This window comes from Poecilia mexicana, unplaced genomic scaffold (assembly GCF_051168715.1).
Source record: "Poecilia mexicana isolate PSO_F unplaced genomic scaffold, ASM5116871v1 scaffold_12, whole genome shotgun sequence".
NCBI lineage: Eukaryota > Metazoa > Chordata > Actinopteri > Cyprinodontiformes > Poeciliidae > Poecilia > Poecilia mexicana.
The window spans coordinates 3,095,850-3,113,825 of NW_028263381.1; the positions used below are offsets into that span (position 1 = coordinate 3,095,850).

The following is a 17,976-nucleotide window of genomic DNA, read 5'->3' on the forward strand; positions in this document are numbered from 1 at the left end:
GTGAATATTTTTGGAAAGCCTTCCAAAAGGCTTTCCAGCCAAGATGGTTGTAGTAAAAAGGGCTAATATATCAAAGAGAAGCTATTAGACTCTACAAAGAGTTGGGCAGAGTTGAAACACTGCAACATTAAAGAAACCACAACATAATCACAAATGGAGTCAAATGCTGCCAAGCGGCTACAGACCAATGAAAATGATTCAACAGCTGGAAGGATGCAAAAAATATTAGCGGTTAGAAAGAAAACATGCACATGTTGGTGCTAATGTACTGACTGGGCTAAATGGGCCATAACAGGCCATCAGGCCCGTTTTGTTATGTGGAGGGTTGTGTTTCTGTTTTTAACTGGTCCAGGCCTCAGTGTTTTTGTAACCTCGCCTAAATGCTGCAACACTTATTGTAGAAGCACCGCCTTCCTTTCTTTTTTTTCCAGTGGCCTTAAATACAACTGTGGATATATCCTTTTTAAAGGGGCAATGTTATTTAAAAAGTATCTAACTTTTTAAAGCTTCCATCAGGTGATAATGTTATTCCCACATCAAAAACATACCTGGAGCGTTGCCTTGATTCTTTCATGGATGTTTGAGAAATCCATGAATCTCCTGTGGCAACCATTCAACTGTGCAAAACGCCTGGGTGGGCCTATCTCCGCCTCCCCCACTCAGCTCCTTCAGACTAGCCAGCAGCAATTAGCAAACACCTGGTGGAACTGTGTTTCTGCCAGTTACGTCTCAGTGCAATGCTGGTTAAAAAAAAAAGTTGTTAAAGGGTTAATAGCAGAGCCATGTCTTGATGACTTCCTGTAGGCAGAGTTTCAGAAAGAGTGTCTTAAAGAGACAGAAGCCCAATTTCAAGATGCTAAAATCTGAAGTCAAATTTCTTTTAAGTCATATTTGATGTAGCAATTTCATTGAACTTGAAGCAGCATAGTTACTTGATAGTGCTATAAATTGCAATATGCGGCTGGAAAACACATAATACTGCCGCTTTAAATGTTTTACTGGCCTGCATGAATCATTTCTGCTCTGTGGGGTGGGCAATCCTGGTCCTGGAGGGCCGGTGTGCTGCAACTCTTAGATGTCTCCCTGGTTCAATACACTTGAATCCAACAGCTGAATCACCTCCTAAGTGCAGTCAGGTTCTCCAGAGTCCTGCTAACAACCTCATTATTTGACTCAGGTATGTTGAAGTAGAGACACATCTAAAAGCTGCAGGTGACCGGCCCTCCAGGCCTGGAGTTGCCCCTGTTTGTTAGAGAACAAATAGTATCATGAAGATGAAAAGTCATCAGACTGTTGCTGTCTGACAGCAACAGTCTGTCAGTACATGCCAACAGCTTAATTTCCAGGTAGTATAGGCGATGTCTATACATCGCCTAATGCACATATGAAACTGTGCATTCGATGAATGCAGTTTCATATGTGCATTCACCGAACCCTTCTGTAGTGGGTTATGATCCCCCCAATTACTAATATAATTAGTGTATTATATTAGTAATACACTAATATAATGGGGTATTACCACCATTATATTAGTGGTAATACAACTAATATAATGTAATTATATTAGTTGTATTACCACCCCCACGCCACTAGAGGCAGTACCAACCCCGAAAAGATGCGACTAAGGAGCAGATTTAGAAGTATAGAATACATAGACATAATATAAGGATAGACGCCTCATGGACCGCTCTCGCCTATTGTCGCTGACGAGATTTAGGGCGGCCATCTTGGAGCGGTACTCCACTCCACTCAGCGTTATGTGTTTAGCAGGCACAATGATGTATCAGCGCATTTAATCGATCATAACACACTTTTTTGTTTCTGTAAACCATATTCAAACATCTATCAAAGCAACATTTATAAACAATTGTATTTTTTAAGTATGTTTTTAATACATAGTTCATCATATTTAAATATGCTTAGTGGCTATAACAATAGAATAGGAATGGAATATTCTGATATCGATGTATGAAGAGCATATTACAAAGCACACAGCCGTTCATAATTTATTTAATAAATTATTTAGTAATATCAATATCAATACATATTTTATATAACTATACAAACACTAATAAATAAAGATTAATAATGACACAAATAAATAATGATTAATACTGAATATATATATATATATATATATATATATATATATATATATATATATATATATATATATATATATATATATATATATATAAACATGTACATATATGTTTTTCAGCCAACGAGTCCAAAATCCGATGAGATTCATCCGTGCTGCAGTGAATCCGTCTCTCTTTATAGATTTCTCCCTCTTCTTCCTCACATCGTGTCTTTAGGAAACTTTCAAAACAAAAACGGAAGATTTAGGATGTATCTTACTTTTGACAGAGTGAAAGAATATAAATAATAGTCTTTACCACCTGTGTAAACTTTGCCGGTGAATGTTATAACACATAATATAAGTTTTATAATATGTGTTATATTGTTTCATTTCTAATATAGGCCCTTGTGTCAGATAATCTAAGTCAATGTTAGAGAATAATTATTTTTTTTAGATTTACGGAATCTTAGTTAGCCTTCATAGCGGGGCTGAACCCGTATTACACCAAGCACTGTAGCTAATATTAGCTGGTATCTCGCCGGTGGACATAAATACAGTAAAGTAATATTCTAATCACAATATATACACAATAATATGTCCATCTTACTTGTAAAATGTTGTCTGTGGAGCCCTCACATCAATAATCCATCGACCAGAACAACAATATCCCTCAGTGCTGAGGCATCTTCTGCTGTTTTGATTGAGCAAAGTAGGAGGGTATACCGCTCCAAGATGGCCGCCGTATTTCCTGCGCAGGAGCGGTCCATGAGGCGTCTATCAAACCTGGGTATCTTTACTTCCGGTGTGATTTTGCCTTGGGAACCAAGCTGAAAAATTCCCGCATTCTCATAATCTTAAGGATATAATAAAAGGTAAGTTTAATAATAACAGCATTTAAGTGTTAGATAGCTGTTATTAATCATTGTAAAATCACCATTCTCTAACTGTGTATAAAATAAACAGCCTCCGATCGGAGAGTAAACAACCTAGCAGCAGCTTTAGCCACATTTAGGAAAAAATATACTCTCTGTCAGCGCTGTAACGTTTAGAGGTTCACTTTCTGTATTTTATAAAACAGTGTTTACGTGTTAGATAACCGTTATTAGTCATTGTCAATTTACCATTCTCCAACCAGCCTCCGATCATGAGTAAACCAGCTAGCAGCAGCTTTAGCCACAGTTAGGAAACGTATACACCGCCGCCTGTCAGTGATGTAACGTTTAGAGGTTCATTTTCTGTATTAATGGAAAATAAAGGACATAAAAATAACTTTAATCTGATTACTGGGTTTGAAATACGAGCTCGTTAGATTATTCGTTACCGGAAAAAGTGGTCCGATTAGAGGAAGGCATTACAAAGCAGCGGCGGCACCGGACATCTCTGCTTATAACAAACAAACCCCTATTTTATGGGATGAGTGGCAACTCCAGTCTATAATTTAAGAATCTGATCAAGATTAGAGCCTAAAACGTCATAGTTCAAAAACAGTAAAAAGTTCAGGTTAAGGAACAGTTATGTCACGTAGTTAGCTAGCTAACAAAATTCACTAATGCTAAGCTAACGGTTATGCAAAACAAAAATACCTACCTTCATAGTCAAACAGGTATTGTTCGGTGAAGAATTTCTAGCCTTTGTCTAATTTAGATTTTGTTGTCAGAGAAAATTGGTTTGCAAATCGTGATCTATCTTCAAATCTTATTTTAGGCAAATGTTTTAGAGACTGTGTAAACTCCATGCTCCGGTGTTCTGTCTGATCAACATATGCTGTCAGATATATACACATATATATATATATATATATATATATATATATATATATATATATATATATATATATATATATATATATATATAATATCTAAATCTCTCTTTCTATATATATGTCTCTATAAAGATATATATGTGTCCATTTTACATATATGAAATAGACAACTTTATCGTTACTTACCATGTACACCGGAACTAAGGATACACAGCTTCGAGCCAAAACGGAGGTTGTGTGACGTCATATGAAAAGGGTCTATTTGGTAAAAACTGTGAGTTTTGCTGAAGTAATTAAACACACAAGTTCAAATCCATGCTGAGAGGAGCTCCTTCAATCAGTGCTTCTCCGCAGCTCTGATTGGCTCAGCAATGTAACGTGATCCTCTGCAGCAAGTGATGGCAAAGCGAGGCGTCATCACTTTACACAGTGCGTCTTTACCTCCGCGGCAGAGGCTCCGCCGAACCCCTGGGGTTCGATCGAACCCAGGTTAAGAACCACTGGTTTACAAGCTATAGTTAAATTTTGTAACGATTTCTCTAAGTTTTTAAGGCCTGTACCTTGAACTTTGTAAATCAACAGCTTGTGTGTTAAGACACAACTGACAGTTAAAGTCTATAAAAAAAAATCTTAAAGCATTTGGCACACGTGTTGAAGAAGAATCCCACAGCATCCATGTTTGTAAAACATTTTAAATGACTTTTATTGACATGGAACACAAAGATGACTGAACAACAACAGAAAAAAAAAATCCAACCTCCCAACTCCACGAAAACATTTAGACTGCCGGTGTGGGTCTGTGCTGACTCAGAGTTCATTCCCTCGGTAGTAAACTCGCTGTGAATCATTAAAACATGTCTGAATGTGTAATAAATAAACTGGTCATGGAAGGCGGGTTCCGTTTGAAAGATTATCGAATGCAAGCAAAAGTCACGTTGCTGCTAGTAGAAATAAAGAGCGACCTGAAGCCATCATACATGATGGCTTCAGGTCAGACTGTACGACAGAACAGGACTTTTGGTTTTAATGAGAAACGTCTCAGCCTGGTGGTTTAGTAGGTCCTGGAAGAAATGCTCCATTTTCCTTTTGTGGCAATGCAGAATCAAGTAATGCACGTCCTTCAGTCCTTATGGAGTCATTTCTGTTTGAGCTGCCTACTTTGGTTCAAGGATTAGTCCACCCAATTTACATACACATAGCAAAAATACATATATAAATAACAAAACCAAGCTTTTGCATTTTTCTTTTTAGAGTTCCACCCCTGACTTTTTTTTTTCTTTTGTTGAATTGCGGAGCGTAAATTTCACAGTATAAAAGGAAAAAGTCTTGATCACAAAACCTTGACATTATACCAAGCTTGTGTACAATTTAAGATCCACCCATATGGGCCCCCGAAGGGCCCCGATATCATCTGGAGACCAGAGGCCCTCAGTTTTAAAAATGTGTAGCTCTAAATTCAAACTTAAATGTTTAAAAATCTGCCAAAGATTTTACAATTTTACAAACATTACAGTCAGATAACATCACTTTTTAAGTTTACAAAGAGATTTCGACGTAATAGAATAGAAGAGTATTTGGGGAAAATTTCTGTGCAATAGCAGCAAAGTTACCTCATGCTAGCAACAATACTTACAATCCAATTCTTTCTCAGTTATTTAGATCCACACTGGTACTTGCGTGATTCTGATCCAAATACAACGGCAAAGTTTTTTTTTTAGTCCAGCACGCCCACCTTGCATTGTGCAAATGTGGTTTCCTGATGAAAGCTTTTCATGTTAACTTAGAAGATACTTTTAAGGAAATTCAAACCAACCGTGACCCAAATACACACCCTTGTCGACTTCCCTTCATCTGTGATTAATATAATGACAAAAGGTTGCTCTGGTTAGCTTCATGCTGAAACCAAACAAAATACAAGAGGTTCTTGTTGAAGTTATTAATACCAGAGCAGAAAGTCACATAATGGCAGGAATAAAAATAAATACATTGGAAAGAAATTATTGTATACCCAAAATTCAAATTTGTAGCACAATAATTTAATTTGTAGTGTAATGCTAGCTAAAATATTTGAAGGTAAAATGTTAGAATATGACCATTTATTGGTCTTAGGCATTCAAGGGCTTTTAAAAAGTTACAGCTACACAGCCACTAAAATGTTGTGTTGCATCATTTTAACCAAAGCTCCACACCCAGTTATTCAACTGGTTGAAACAACATCCTGTAGTTGTAGCCTGGGCTACAACAGTTTTACTAAGACAGCGTTGTTAGCAAGCTAACTACCTGCGCAGATGGCCTAGCTAAATAACTAGCTAGCTTCCTAGGCTGCAAAAAGAGGAACAATAAAAAGGCATAAAACTTTCCATAATAATAACTCTTTGAAAACAGCTTAAACTGCTTAAATCTGTTTATCATAACAGCATAGATAATATTATTATAGCTGTCATAACATTATCTATATTATAGTTAAGCTGCAACAACTTTTCTGTTTCAAAGCAAAAAGCAAGTAGGCTATGCAGCATGTTCAGTAAATACCCCAATAACAAACTCAATCATCTCATGAGAATTTCATACTGGTATTATAATAATAATAATAATAATAATAATAATTCTAATAATATTAATTATTAGACTTAATAATTAAGTCATATTAAGCCTATTAATTAATATCCATGAAGTCTATTTGGAATTTGCAATGTCCTGGGAAACTGTAAATGTACTGAATGGACAGAGATGCCAGCAGTAGCAAGTAATAAATAATGTGATATAATCTGGGTGGACCAACCCTCTAAGGAGTGTTTGGAATATTTTCACAGGATTTATTTCCCATCTGTCTGAAAAACCTCCAGCTCTGGTTTCTCCTGATGACTTCGGGTTTTCAGTTCTGCCTTTTCAAGTTTCAGATTTCATCACTGTCATGCTCTCCCCTCCCACTTTTATTCTTCATGGATAAAAGGAATGTAAAACAAAAAAAAAAAAAAAAAAATTCCAAAGGTTTCCTGCAAGAGCGTTTCACAGCAGATTGACCTTTGCCACCACCTGCTTGCAGCCCGACTGGGAATATTCGCGTCCTGCGACTACAGGGTAGTACTCGATCTCCCCCGCGAGGCGTTCGATGTTGCTGTGGTCTGGGTAGAAGCCCTCTCGAGTGATTTCTTCCAAAAAGCACTCCATCACGTGGCTTTTCTCCAGAAGTCCCAGAGGCAATATGTCGGCCTCAGTCCATAGCGGGTGATGCTTCTTCAATGTGTTGCGCAAAATAGGAGTCAGCTCCTTGACCAGGTTGCTGTGACGGCCCGAGGCCGTCATCGCCATGGAAATACTCGAGGAGTTCTGCAGCATGTGTTTGGTGATGTGCGAATGGCCCAGGTTGCTGAGGAACAGGTAAATGGCGTTCAGGTATTCGTTGGACTGCTTGGAGGCGACGAGCTGCAGCAGCACGTCCAGGATCTCCACGTGCATGTGCTCGGCCTCGTCGAAGATGAAGAGCGGGATCTTCTCCTCCTCCTCCGCCTTCTCCACCATCTCCGAGATGAGAGACGAGAGGTTGCGCGCGCACTGCATGGCCTCCGCCTCCCGGGGGCAGTGGTGGAGCACATAGTACTGCAGCACCAGCGCGTCCCCCACCACCGAGCGGAAGTGTCCGGCCAGGAGGCGGCCCAGGTGGCTCTTTCCCACCCCGCTGGGCCCGTGGACGGACACCACCAGCGGCTTGTTGTGTACGTATGTGGATAGGTAGTCTTTCAGGTGGTACACCAGGCCCTCCACCGCCCCCTGCTGGCCAAACACTTCCCGCCTCAGAGTCTTCTCCAAGCCTTCCAGATCGTATCGGAGAACGTGGTCGTCCAGGTTCTCTATGGCGTTGTACACCTGGGGAGAAACAGGAACACGTTTTAGAAATATTTTTGCTTCACTTTATTTGTGCGTTTTATAAAATAAACAATAAACTGTTTTATGCGTCTAAAAGCTAGCGATATTGCTAAAACCTGGGTCGTCTGTATAATCGATTATTCTATCAATTCTTTTGACAATAAGACACATTTATTTATTAGAAATACAATAACATAAGCAACTTAATACTTCAGTTCCTTTTTAACTCAGAACATAAACATTTTATTGCAATAGCAACGTATGACTAGTGACTGTAGCGAACCTTAACCTTGACATATATTTACCTATGTATGTTTATCTACACAGGCTGTTTTATTCATCTGTTAACAATTCATCTATTAGTTGATGATTATTTCAATAACCAATTCATCACAATTAATCCAATAAATCGTTGCAACCTTTAGTTTACTGTAAGCATCTTTTTGTATAACATCAAGTACGGTTTCCCATCAGCCACTGTGTACTAATATCTAACATTTTTTTGTTACCGTCCATTTTACTTGTCACAGTTCAGTCGTCTAGACTTCACCTTCCTGAAGAAGACTAAAAACAAAACTCCCCTGTTATTTTGAAGGTTTCGGTTCAGAAAAAGCTTTGGAAACCAGAGGTATGAATTAACTTTAAGTTCATCTCAAATCTATTTCCAGATGTACGCATGTTGAACCGAGCCTCGACCAGACAAACGTATCTAATTTTTTACATTTTTTTAGTCAGACCAACAAATGAAGCTAGTTCCAGAGAAATACCTGAAATGAATCCTTCACATTTAAATATTATTTAACAATTATTACTTTTGTTTTTCCGCGTTTGAACCTAGCCACATAGAAGAATGTTAGTTTGGACCATTTAGTACCAACAGTAACATGTGGGCGCTGATCTTTGGACGTCTCACTAGAGGAAGGCTTGTCTACCTTAAACTTATTTTGTAAACTGTGAAAAAAATTGCAGTGACTTTTCAAAACCTAAAACCTGTGGTTAAGGGGAAGTACTTGGTAACATATCTGTAAAAATGACTGTGCAACTCATCGTACTATGAGGATCACCCACAGCACATAGCTGTCAGAAATGACTTTTGATATAATAAATAATTCTTTATGGAAAAGTTCTTAAAAATATGCATTTATAAATTGTAGTTTTATTGAAATTGTAAAAGTAAAGCCTAAGGGTGATGAAAACTCACCATCACCTTTACATTCCTGTTAGTGGTTTGAAATGCAACGCATTCATAGCCACAATCATGTTCTGTGGAATGTGCAGGAAAGCTGGTATTTACTGTAGCCGTCTGCTCACAGAGCTGCAGGGCAGAAGTAACTGAATCTGCTTAATCACATCTGGATCAACCAGACTGCTGAATAATGACAGTTTGCTAATAATAGCGTCAACGAACAGAGGCGTGACAAAGCAGGCAGGGGAAAGGTATGGCTAAACTGAAACCTAAAAGTTCAAGCAAGACAAATCCCACTTGTTCAGGTTTAGCAGCGCAGAGAGAGAGGAGCGGCTTCATGAGGAGGCCTGCTCATTCATGTCAACGGTTTCTTCAGTCAAACTTACATTTTTCTTTTGTTAACATCCAGAATATTTTGAATGTTTTCTTATTGCACTGTATTTACAGGAAAGTTAATTTTGAAAAAAAAAAAAAAGTTCAAAATTGCAATGAAAACAGTTTTAAAAATCAGTTGTGGTGAGGTTATTTCTGAATGGTAGGCCAATCTTTTTTCATCTTGAAATCTTCTGTATGTTTTACATATATATATATATATATATATATATATATAAATAAAACAGTATTATCAATCAAGTAACTCTGTCAACATCAGCGGTTACAAAAATGCTATATAGTTTTTGATATTTAACACCTTGAAATTGGGCCTCTGTCCCTTTAAGAAGCTCCTGCTCTTTCTAAAACTCCGCCAACACGAAGTCATCGCAAAATGACTCCTGTATTAACCCTTTAACAATATTTTACCAGTGTAAGAAGTGTGAGAAGTTGTTTGTATAATGAGCTCAACAAATTCCAGGTGTTTGCTAATTGCTGCTGGCTAGTCTGAAGGAGCTGAGTGGGAACTGTGAAGAGAGGGCTGCTCTGTGAGGCAGAAGCTGGGAAACTGCATCTCAAAGGCGGGCCTAGGTCCCCCCATGCATTTTGCACAGCTGAATGGTTGCCACGGAGATTAAAGGGTCTCTCAAACATTCATAAATGAATCAAAGCAACACTCCAGGTGTGTTTTTGATGAGGGAATAACATTATAACAAGATGTAAATCTCAAAATATGTGATTTTACATAACCCTGCCTCTTTAAGTGAAGCCAGTTTTTTGTAACTTAACTTCTTGTTTCCTTTTGATTAGAGCTTCTACATAATAAAACCTCTCTGTGCTTTGCTTTTCCATAATCGCATAAATCAAAAAATTTGAGAATGTCTACAGCCGTCCGTCGTTTGGAGGACAGTCAGTGGTTTACCTGGACAAAGACTATTGCGAACAGCAGGTAGAGGCAGTACGTGGCCCGGCTGCGCTCCTGCTTGGGCACGGTTTTGCGCGGCCCGTCGTTGGGAAACAACACTCGTCTCTTCCTCCTTCTCTTCTTCTTCTGAGGGACAGAAGGAAAGGCGGGGAAGGTGGCCGGGGTGAGTCCGTCGAAGGTGAAGATTTTGGGGCTGGTGCGCCCAGGAGCCCCGGCGAGGCCGCTTGCCGCCAGGCTGTGGGCCATCTCCTGACGCCGCAGCTTCATGGCCTGGTACTTCTGCTTGATGCGGATGACGGCGCGCAGTGAGGCGAAGCTGGACAGCGGGGTCGGGCTGCTCCGTCCCGTCTGGTTCTTCCCTCCATCGCTGTCCACCTCCTCGTCCAGCTCCCCCTCGAAGTCCTCCACCACCTGAGAGGAAGAGGTGCTGCTGCTTTCGTCACTCATCTACGGAAAGAGAGGACAGACTTTACCAACAGGAGTCGGCACCGTCTGGAAACTAAAGGTCTGGAAAAGTCTAGAGCACGTTTCAGCAACAAGACCGTTCAAAAAAAAAAAAAAAACATAATACAGTAACCAATTATGAAACAGCAATAAACTTTACCTTTTGTCAAATGCAACCATCAAAATACTTAAACAAATACACACTAAACATGTTGATCAACCTGGTGGGTTTTTAGCCTCGACTTAAAGGAGCTCAGTGTTTGGACAGTTTTGTAGTTTTCTGGAAGTTTGAAAAAACATTCAGTTTGGTCATTTTCCCTGATAAAAACTTTGATTTAAGCTTCCAAACCTGTGATTCAATAAAAAACAGAAACCAGGCTCTCACTCCACAATAAAACTTTTTGACTCTCAAAGCTGAAACTGATGAAACATCCAGTTGTTTCCTAAAGCGTAGTTACAGGCTTGTGGTTTAACTATAATTGACGACTCCAAACCTATACACATTGTTTTGATCCCATTTTGACCTTCTGACCCCAACCGGGAGCTGAGGCGCCTCATTCCTTCAGGGCAATAAGAACTACAATGGATGCTGTGCCGTGAGCAGGAACTGTTTTTCTCTGTCTGAAACTCTGCGGGTGAGTTCCTGTCTCTTTAAGGAGCCCAGCCTGAAAGAACTTGTCTGTTTAAAAAGGAAAAGTATTTACAAGTTGGCAGTTTTGCCTTCAGAGTTTGAGGTATGAGAAGCCAGGAGAATACTGCAGTTATGGAAAGAATTTATTGTCACTTTATACTGTAGAACAAATTACTGTTTTGGAAAGTCTTTTTTCCCCCTTTGTCTTATGCAATGAAACACTTTTATGCTTCATTGAGGTCATGCTTGTTATAAAATGGGTTAGCTCACAAGTGGGAGGAGCAGTTTGACCTCCAGTCAGGAGGTTAAGGCCGGGCCAAACAAACTAGATCAGCTTCTTGTGGAGGATGAGAAAACTTGAAAAAGCTGTTAGTCTTACAGTTTTGTTTGTAATACTACAAAGTTAAAAACAGAACTTGGTTAATCCGTTTCAGATTCAAGGTGATGAGGAACCTTGTGCAAGATGCTACGAGAAAATATTACTCAGTCATTAGCCTCTTCAACAAAACCCATCAAGCAGACATCGACATCTTCACAAGTTGCCAGGACAACGACAGATCTCATGCAGCATCTTTGTCGGTCCATGCTACGCTTTTCAAAACGGTGACAGCGAGTCGTCGCCGCAGTTGTCCTGCTGCTGCCCAAACAAATGCTTCCGATTTAAAATGATGCATCTCGTCTTCTTAGTTTTCCCATCTTGTTTACACTTTAAAAATCCAATGATTGGCTGTTCGCACAAACCATACATCCTCACTGCATGACTCACGCTATACGATGCTGGCAGCTGATTGCTTTGTGAGTCAGAGGTGGCCCAGATGTCAACCCCCTAGTTTACCACACAGGTATGTTAATCCCACCTGCAGTGTTCAGTGGAAGGGGCCGGCGTCGAGCCTGCAGCAGATAACTCCAGTGTTTAGCCAGAGCCATGGCTCCTCTTCTAATGCTGTCTCATCCTTCCTGTTTTTAGCACATCCTGAATTTAGTCACCATGTTGCCATCAGTGTCGCAGAAAAAAAATATCACTACTTAATTGATAAAAAGAATTTTAACAGAGTTTTAATCACCGCAGCAGACATCTAAAGACAAAGAGTCTTTAGGAATCAAGCTGAAGTGACAGGATGCATCAAAATCAACAGCGACAATATAAAAGGCTGTGGACTCACTTATTCCTGTTAATTTGGCTATTTATGACTGCTGAAGTTCAGTATTTTATTTTTAGTCTTTAACCAAGCCAATGAAACGTTAATGTAACCACAGTCTTTAAACAACATTTGGACTGGCTCTTAGTCTCCATGACAACGCCAAAAAAATGACTCTGTAGACTCATCAGGTATGAGATGTTACCCTCTACCATGAGATGCTTTGGTTATCAATAATAAAAGTTTTCTATATTCTACACAGTCTACTATCAGGAAACGTGGTAATGTGACGAGTGAAACCGAATCTTTTCACACAGAGCCAACTTGATCTGAGGAGGTTTTTCTCCCTTGAAGTACTTTTTGTCTCGACTTTGATGTTGAAAAGTGTTTGATGAACTGAAACAGAAACAATCTGTGGCAAGAAAAAAAATGTATTTGAATGCACAATTAAATTTAGTTACCTGTGAGATTTGTGCATTTTATGCCCATTTATTTCCAAAATTAAATCAACAAATATAAACAATTTAGGCACACAGGTACAAAAGGAATGTGGGAAAGAGCATAAAATGGTGAATTTCCAATAAGCATTTTAACACAGGAGCAGGTTTCGTGACAAGGACGTCCTTTGTGGGTACAAGGAAACAAAATGCTGACTGTTGGGGGTTAAAACAACCACAGGTTGGAGAACATGACGCTGAACTCTCTCTTTTACAACTCTAAGGTTGGTTATTGATGCAGAAAATCGCAGTTAAAAACCACAGAAGGCCAATTTGGCCCATTGCAGCAACATTTCTACTTTGAAACATGCATTGCAAAGCGGAACCTGTCAGTAAGTTTGAAACACTTTCAGCCTGCTTTACTGTGGGGACATTTTTTTTCAAATGGGAGGGTCATCATAGAGGACCAGCCAGCTCTGCGTGATGCAAATGCATCTGCAGCGCCACGGCTCCGAAAATAGCATTTGGAGGAAGTGCAATAAAAGTTTAAGTTTGAAAGAGTTTGTCTCAGTTTGAACGGTGCTCCGTTTACACTGCAGACTCTAAGATATGTGGTTTTTCAGAACTAAAACATAGCAGGTCAAAAGGTTGAGTTATTTTACTTCCACAGGAAAAAAAAACAACCAAATAATAATAATAATAAATCAACATCGTGGTATTCGGGGCTTTTGGGTGTAGCTGTGGGGAAGGTTTGGCTCTGCGCTGATGGATTTAATGCTTCTACCATTTGTCTTGCTTTGCTCAGTTACCAAACCAAGTGTTGCTCAACGCCATATCGACAACACATGTACCCCCAACCACACAGATGTGAGATATTATAATGATGTTTCTTTTTAATTATAAATGCTTTCTTGCAAGGTTTCAGCTAAACTATTAGCAACTTTTCATGCAGCAGATCAATGAGTGTTGACTGAAAGAAAAAGGCAGATTGCTGTGAAACAGCAACAATGGAGGGAGATTCAGGCAAAGCCAAGTTTCCAGGCAGACATCAGATAAGATAAAGATCACATCCACATTTAAATGAAAACTTCTCTATCCTTTCTCTTTTTTTTCTTTTACATAATATTCAAATGGCATACAAGAGGAAAAAAAAATCACACCGTTACTGGAGAGAGAAAGGGAAGTACCAGATGATTCGGGAAGCTTCGCAAGGCCCTGCAGAGTGACAACACTCAACAGTTTTCTCTGGATGACATGCATGAGACACGTTCAACTTCATCCAGGTGGATTTTAACATTAATCTCTGCTGACGTGCTTTGGAACGACCCCATAAGTTCATCTGCAGAAACTTCTCACTCAGACTTTTGCAGCAGTTTGAATCTGCCCTCCCAGCATGCCCTGCTGATGAGCAGCAGGCCTCACAGCACAGGAACTATCAGTTACACCCAGGAGAGGCCAAGGACAGCGAAGGCTTTGTCTGACCGACCACAGAAAAATGGAAAAGTTATAAAACACACACACACACACACACACACACACACTCGGCTCTTTTGCATCAGCGCTAAAGAATTCCAGTGGGAGCAGAAAGCAGAGGGATATCAGAGCCCATCTGTTTGTTTTCCCTGCGTCTTCACATGCAGAGACCTGAAAGACCAGCAGCATTCCAGGCGGATCGAAAACTTCACCCTGCTACTACCACTAGTACTACTGCTACTATTACTGCTACTTAGAAATGTCGCTTTAATGAGTTTCCTACTCATAAATTCAGCATTTTTCCAGAACTTGCACGTCTGCGTACAGTTGAAACGACACAAACGCATCACAGGTTTGCAGGTTCGATTCCACTAATGCGTGTATTTCAAAATTAAATGACATATTTTCAGTCACACACACAGCGAAGACTGCGCATCCCTCCATCTACAGCTCAGCTGTGAACGCCAAACTCAAGACAGAACTCAAGAAAACTTGTCTCTCCGATTACCTTCAAATGTGGCATGAAACCGTCCAAAGTGAGCCGATTGTTGGTGAAGGTCTAGTCCATGGCTTGTTGGAATGGAGAAGGCAGAGAAAGCCCCACGCGGCGGAGCGCAGGAAGCCTGGCGATCTCAGCCCTCCGACTGCGGGCTCCGCCTCGTTCTTCCTCTTTTTATTCTCTCTGCCGACTCTCCTCTAACATGATTGTTTCCTTTAATTCACTCGAGCTTTTAAGACTCTAATTCTCTCTCTCTCTCTCTCTCAGGATCAGTTTTTTTCTGGCTTATTATATTTTATTTTATTTTTTTAAAGACATATTGAGAATCAGTTTGTGGTTATATTGAGCCTTTCTGTAGTGAGTTTAACTGGAAGTGCAGTTAATTGCTCCAGTCACCATGAAGACAGAGGAAACCATCAGTTAACCACAGAGGTTATGAGACACAGAGGGTCTTATACGAGCAAAAAAAAAAGAGATTATGTCTAGATTTTGTTTGGTTTGAATGTTTTCTGAAAAAAAATAGTTGAGGATAACAGAAAGATGCGTTATGGTGTGGAAATCGCAGTGAAATCGAGGCTATTTGCATAATTGAGGTTCTGGCATGAGCGACTGGAATGAAAACGAAAATTGTCATCTATGATTTGTAGTGAAAAGTCAGAAATGCCAAGCTGGAAATATGAACAACAGCTCCCCCAGTGGCTGGAAGTCAGAATTACAACTAGGAAATCCAGAAATGTAGCATGAATTACATACTGAGAGTCCCGTTAAATATTAATGGGTCTCTTCTGTACAAAACAAAGATTAGTCTCATGTTTAATGAAAATTAAATCTGAAGGGGGAATCCTCTCTATGAGGCGGTCTGGTCACATATTTTCAACAAGGAATGAATAAAGCCGCAAATACGATTTTATTTAAAAATGAGTGATAATTATTCTGCCGTTGAAATTGAATGATTCTTGGAGCTAATCACCAATAGGATCAATCTCTGAATTTAGAAATTATCTCACAAATCTGCTCTTGGATGACTGATAAAAAGAAAAAGAAAAGAAAAACTGAAACAATAAACATGAAATCTAACTCAAATTAAACAACGCTTTCTATAAACGTCCAGTATATTATTGCAGCTTAAAGTTAAAGTTGAGCTTTATCGGTGTTTCTGATGTCTGCAGTTTAAAGAAAGCAGCGAAATCCAGAGTCTTAATATCTAACGGTAACTTTGAAGGAAAATCTTTGGGAAACATAAAAAACGAAAGAAAAAAAAACCCAGGAGAAAGATTCAGATTGAGACCAACCTGTCAGAAGAACCAGAGCCTCTTACTGAGGTCCAGTAGCGTCATCCCCCAGTGACCCGGACCGGCTCTCTTCACTTTGAGGTTCCTGCTGTCCCGTTTTTCAGCTCAGCACCGAGTCGATAATGCGAGAAGAAAAGAGTATGGAGAGCCCGTCGTGCCAAGCAAAACTTCAAACAAAGTGCCTGAAATAAGTGCAAAGCCCAAACGAAACTAGACAAGCTGATGAGGCTTCAGTCCGAAGCAACTGGACCAAACTAGTCGGTTTCTGTGTTGTTTCTCTTCCTTCCCTAAGGAGAATTCAAGCATATCAGCTGCAGCTTCCAGGGGGCGGAGCCATCACTGGCATGTCAACCAATCAGAGGAGGACCTTAGGACGCGCGCCCACATCGTGTAACACACAGCCAATGAAAAAAATTCAAAAGTATTTCTTCCTGAAGGCATTTAGTTAGAAGCAGAGAAAATGTAAACACTCTGTAGAAAAGACATGAAGGCTGAGACGGCTTAGATCTCAGGATAAAATATGCACCTTTGTCCCTGTGTGAAGTTACAAATCAATGAAATGGATTATTTTAAAAGCCTTCTAAAGAACAAAAATCACATTATGATTTACATAGATTTCAACAAACACATTTTGGTCTGGTAAAGAACTTTCAAGGAGATGGAGGAAAGCAGTGAACAGTGAAACGGTTGGAACTGAGATGTTTGTAGGAACTACAGAGGTTCCTCAACGAAAATGTCATAAACTGCTATTTGCATGTCAGGAGTTCACATCTCATTAAATGTCCTAAAAGTGAAAACAAAAAACAAAAGAAATATGTGTTTATCAGGAGTGACAGGTGCAGAACTAAAACGGTCTGATTTTTGACGGTTTCTCTCTCACCAAATCAGTCACTTGTTTTAATAATAATATTAATAATAAATTTTATTATAGTGACTCAAGGTCACCGAACAGGCAATACAAGGACTGCGGCTCGACTCCACAGGGAGGAAGGACGATGAGGACGATGAGGACATCTCACTGGTTTTCGCTGCAAGCGGAACAGTTTATTCCATTCTGCAACTTCTTGATTTTATTTTTAGAACACAAACTCAAATATCACACAGTGGCTGTTTAACGCTGCAATAAAGATTCGTCTTTATTCCAGTGTTTATTTTGTTTGTTTATTTTGTTATTTTGCTGGAGGTGTAACTATGTGCTCAATTGAACTCGGAAGTTTGAGTTTTTGATTTAGAAATCTGCAAAAATATATATATATTTATCTGTGGACTTGTTGGAAAGTTAGGCAAAAAATAAAAAATAAAAATCCAATATGGCTGCTGTCAAATTCTGCTGAGTTTCATGAAATCAGACTTAGCTGTCCAATATGTTGCTATGGAGTTTAAATGCATAAAGGCCAGAAAAACTCCAGCATGTCGGTTCTGATTTGTGAGGTAGATAACACACACCCCTCTCTGATCAGCAGCACACACACACGTGCAGAGCAGCATTCCAGCTGCTTACTGTGAACTAAATAACTGGATCCTCTGCTGGTTGGCTGGTGCAGGTTGGTAGATAAAACAGGCCTCCATCTTTATCTCAGCATCAAACATGACTGAAAACAAACCAGGCCTGTGACATGTCTTCCTCCTCTGCTCCAAAAAAAAAACAAAAACAAAGAACCTTGATGATGTACCTGATCTCTGTTGAAGTTTTTTCACGTTTCCTTCCCTCTTAATAAAACCACATATTTCATTTTTTTCACATGGCTTCTCTGCGCCGGCTGAATGGGTTGCAGCAGTCAGACCACAGCCTTGCTGAGCTCAGCAGTTCTCACATCGCAGCAGGCAGGTGGAGAGGACCTGAGGGGGGGTTGTGGACACACAGCC

At 39.7% G+C, this 17,976-nt stretch overlaps 1 protein-coding gene across 2 annotated transcripts; it reads right to left on the bottom strand.

Annotated features, from left to right (window-relative positions):
- Positions 1–4,523: 4,523 nt before the first annotated feature.
- tor4aa (torsin family 4, member Aa) lies at positions 4,524–16,600 on the bottom strand. 2 transcript variants are annotated; one of them, XM_015006137.2, is made up of 3 exons: positions 16,111–16,600; positions 10,193–10,642; positions 4,524–7,712 (listed from the first exon to the last, which is right to left on the bottom strand). In XM_015006137.2, exons 2-3 carry the CDS (start codon positions 10,640–10,642, stop codon positions 6,855–6,857), a joined length of 1,308 nt encoding a protein of 435 aa, XP_014861623.2. In that variant the 5' UTR covers positions 16,111–16,600; the 3' UTR covers positions 4,524–6,854. The 2 variants fall into 2 exon arrangements, with proteins under 2 accessions (XP_014861623.2, XP_014861621.2); XM_015006135.2 differs by lacking the exon at positions 16,111–16,600 and adding an exon at positions 14,828–16,104.
- Positions 16,601–17,976: the final 1,376 nt, after the last annotated feature.

Coding starts and splice junctions, on each gene's coding strand:
- tor4aa (XM_015006135.2), bottom strand. Junction 7,713..10,192: donor TCGCAATAGTCTTTGTCCAG/GTAAACCACTGA, acceptor GTTTCTCCCCAG/GTGTACAACGCCATAGAGAA.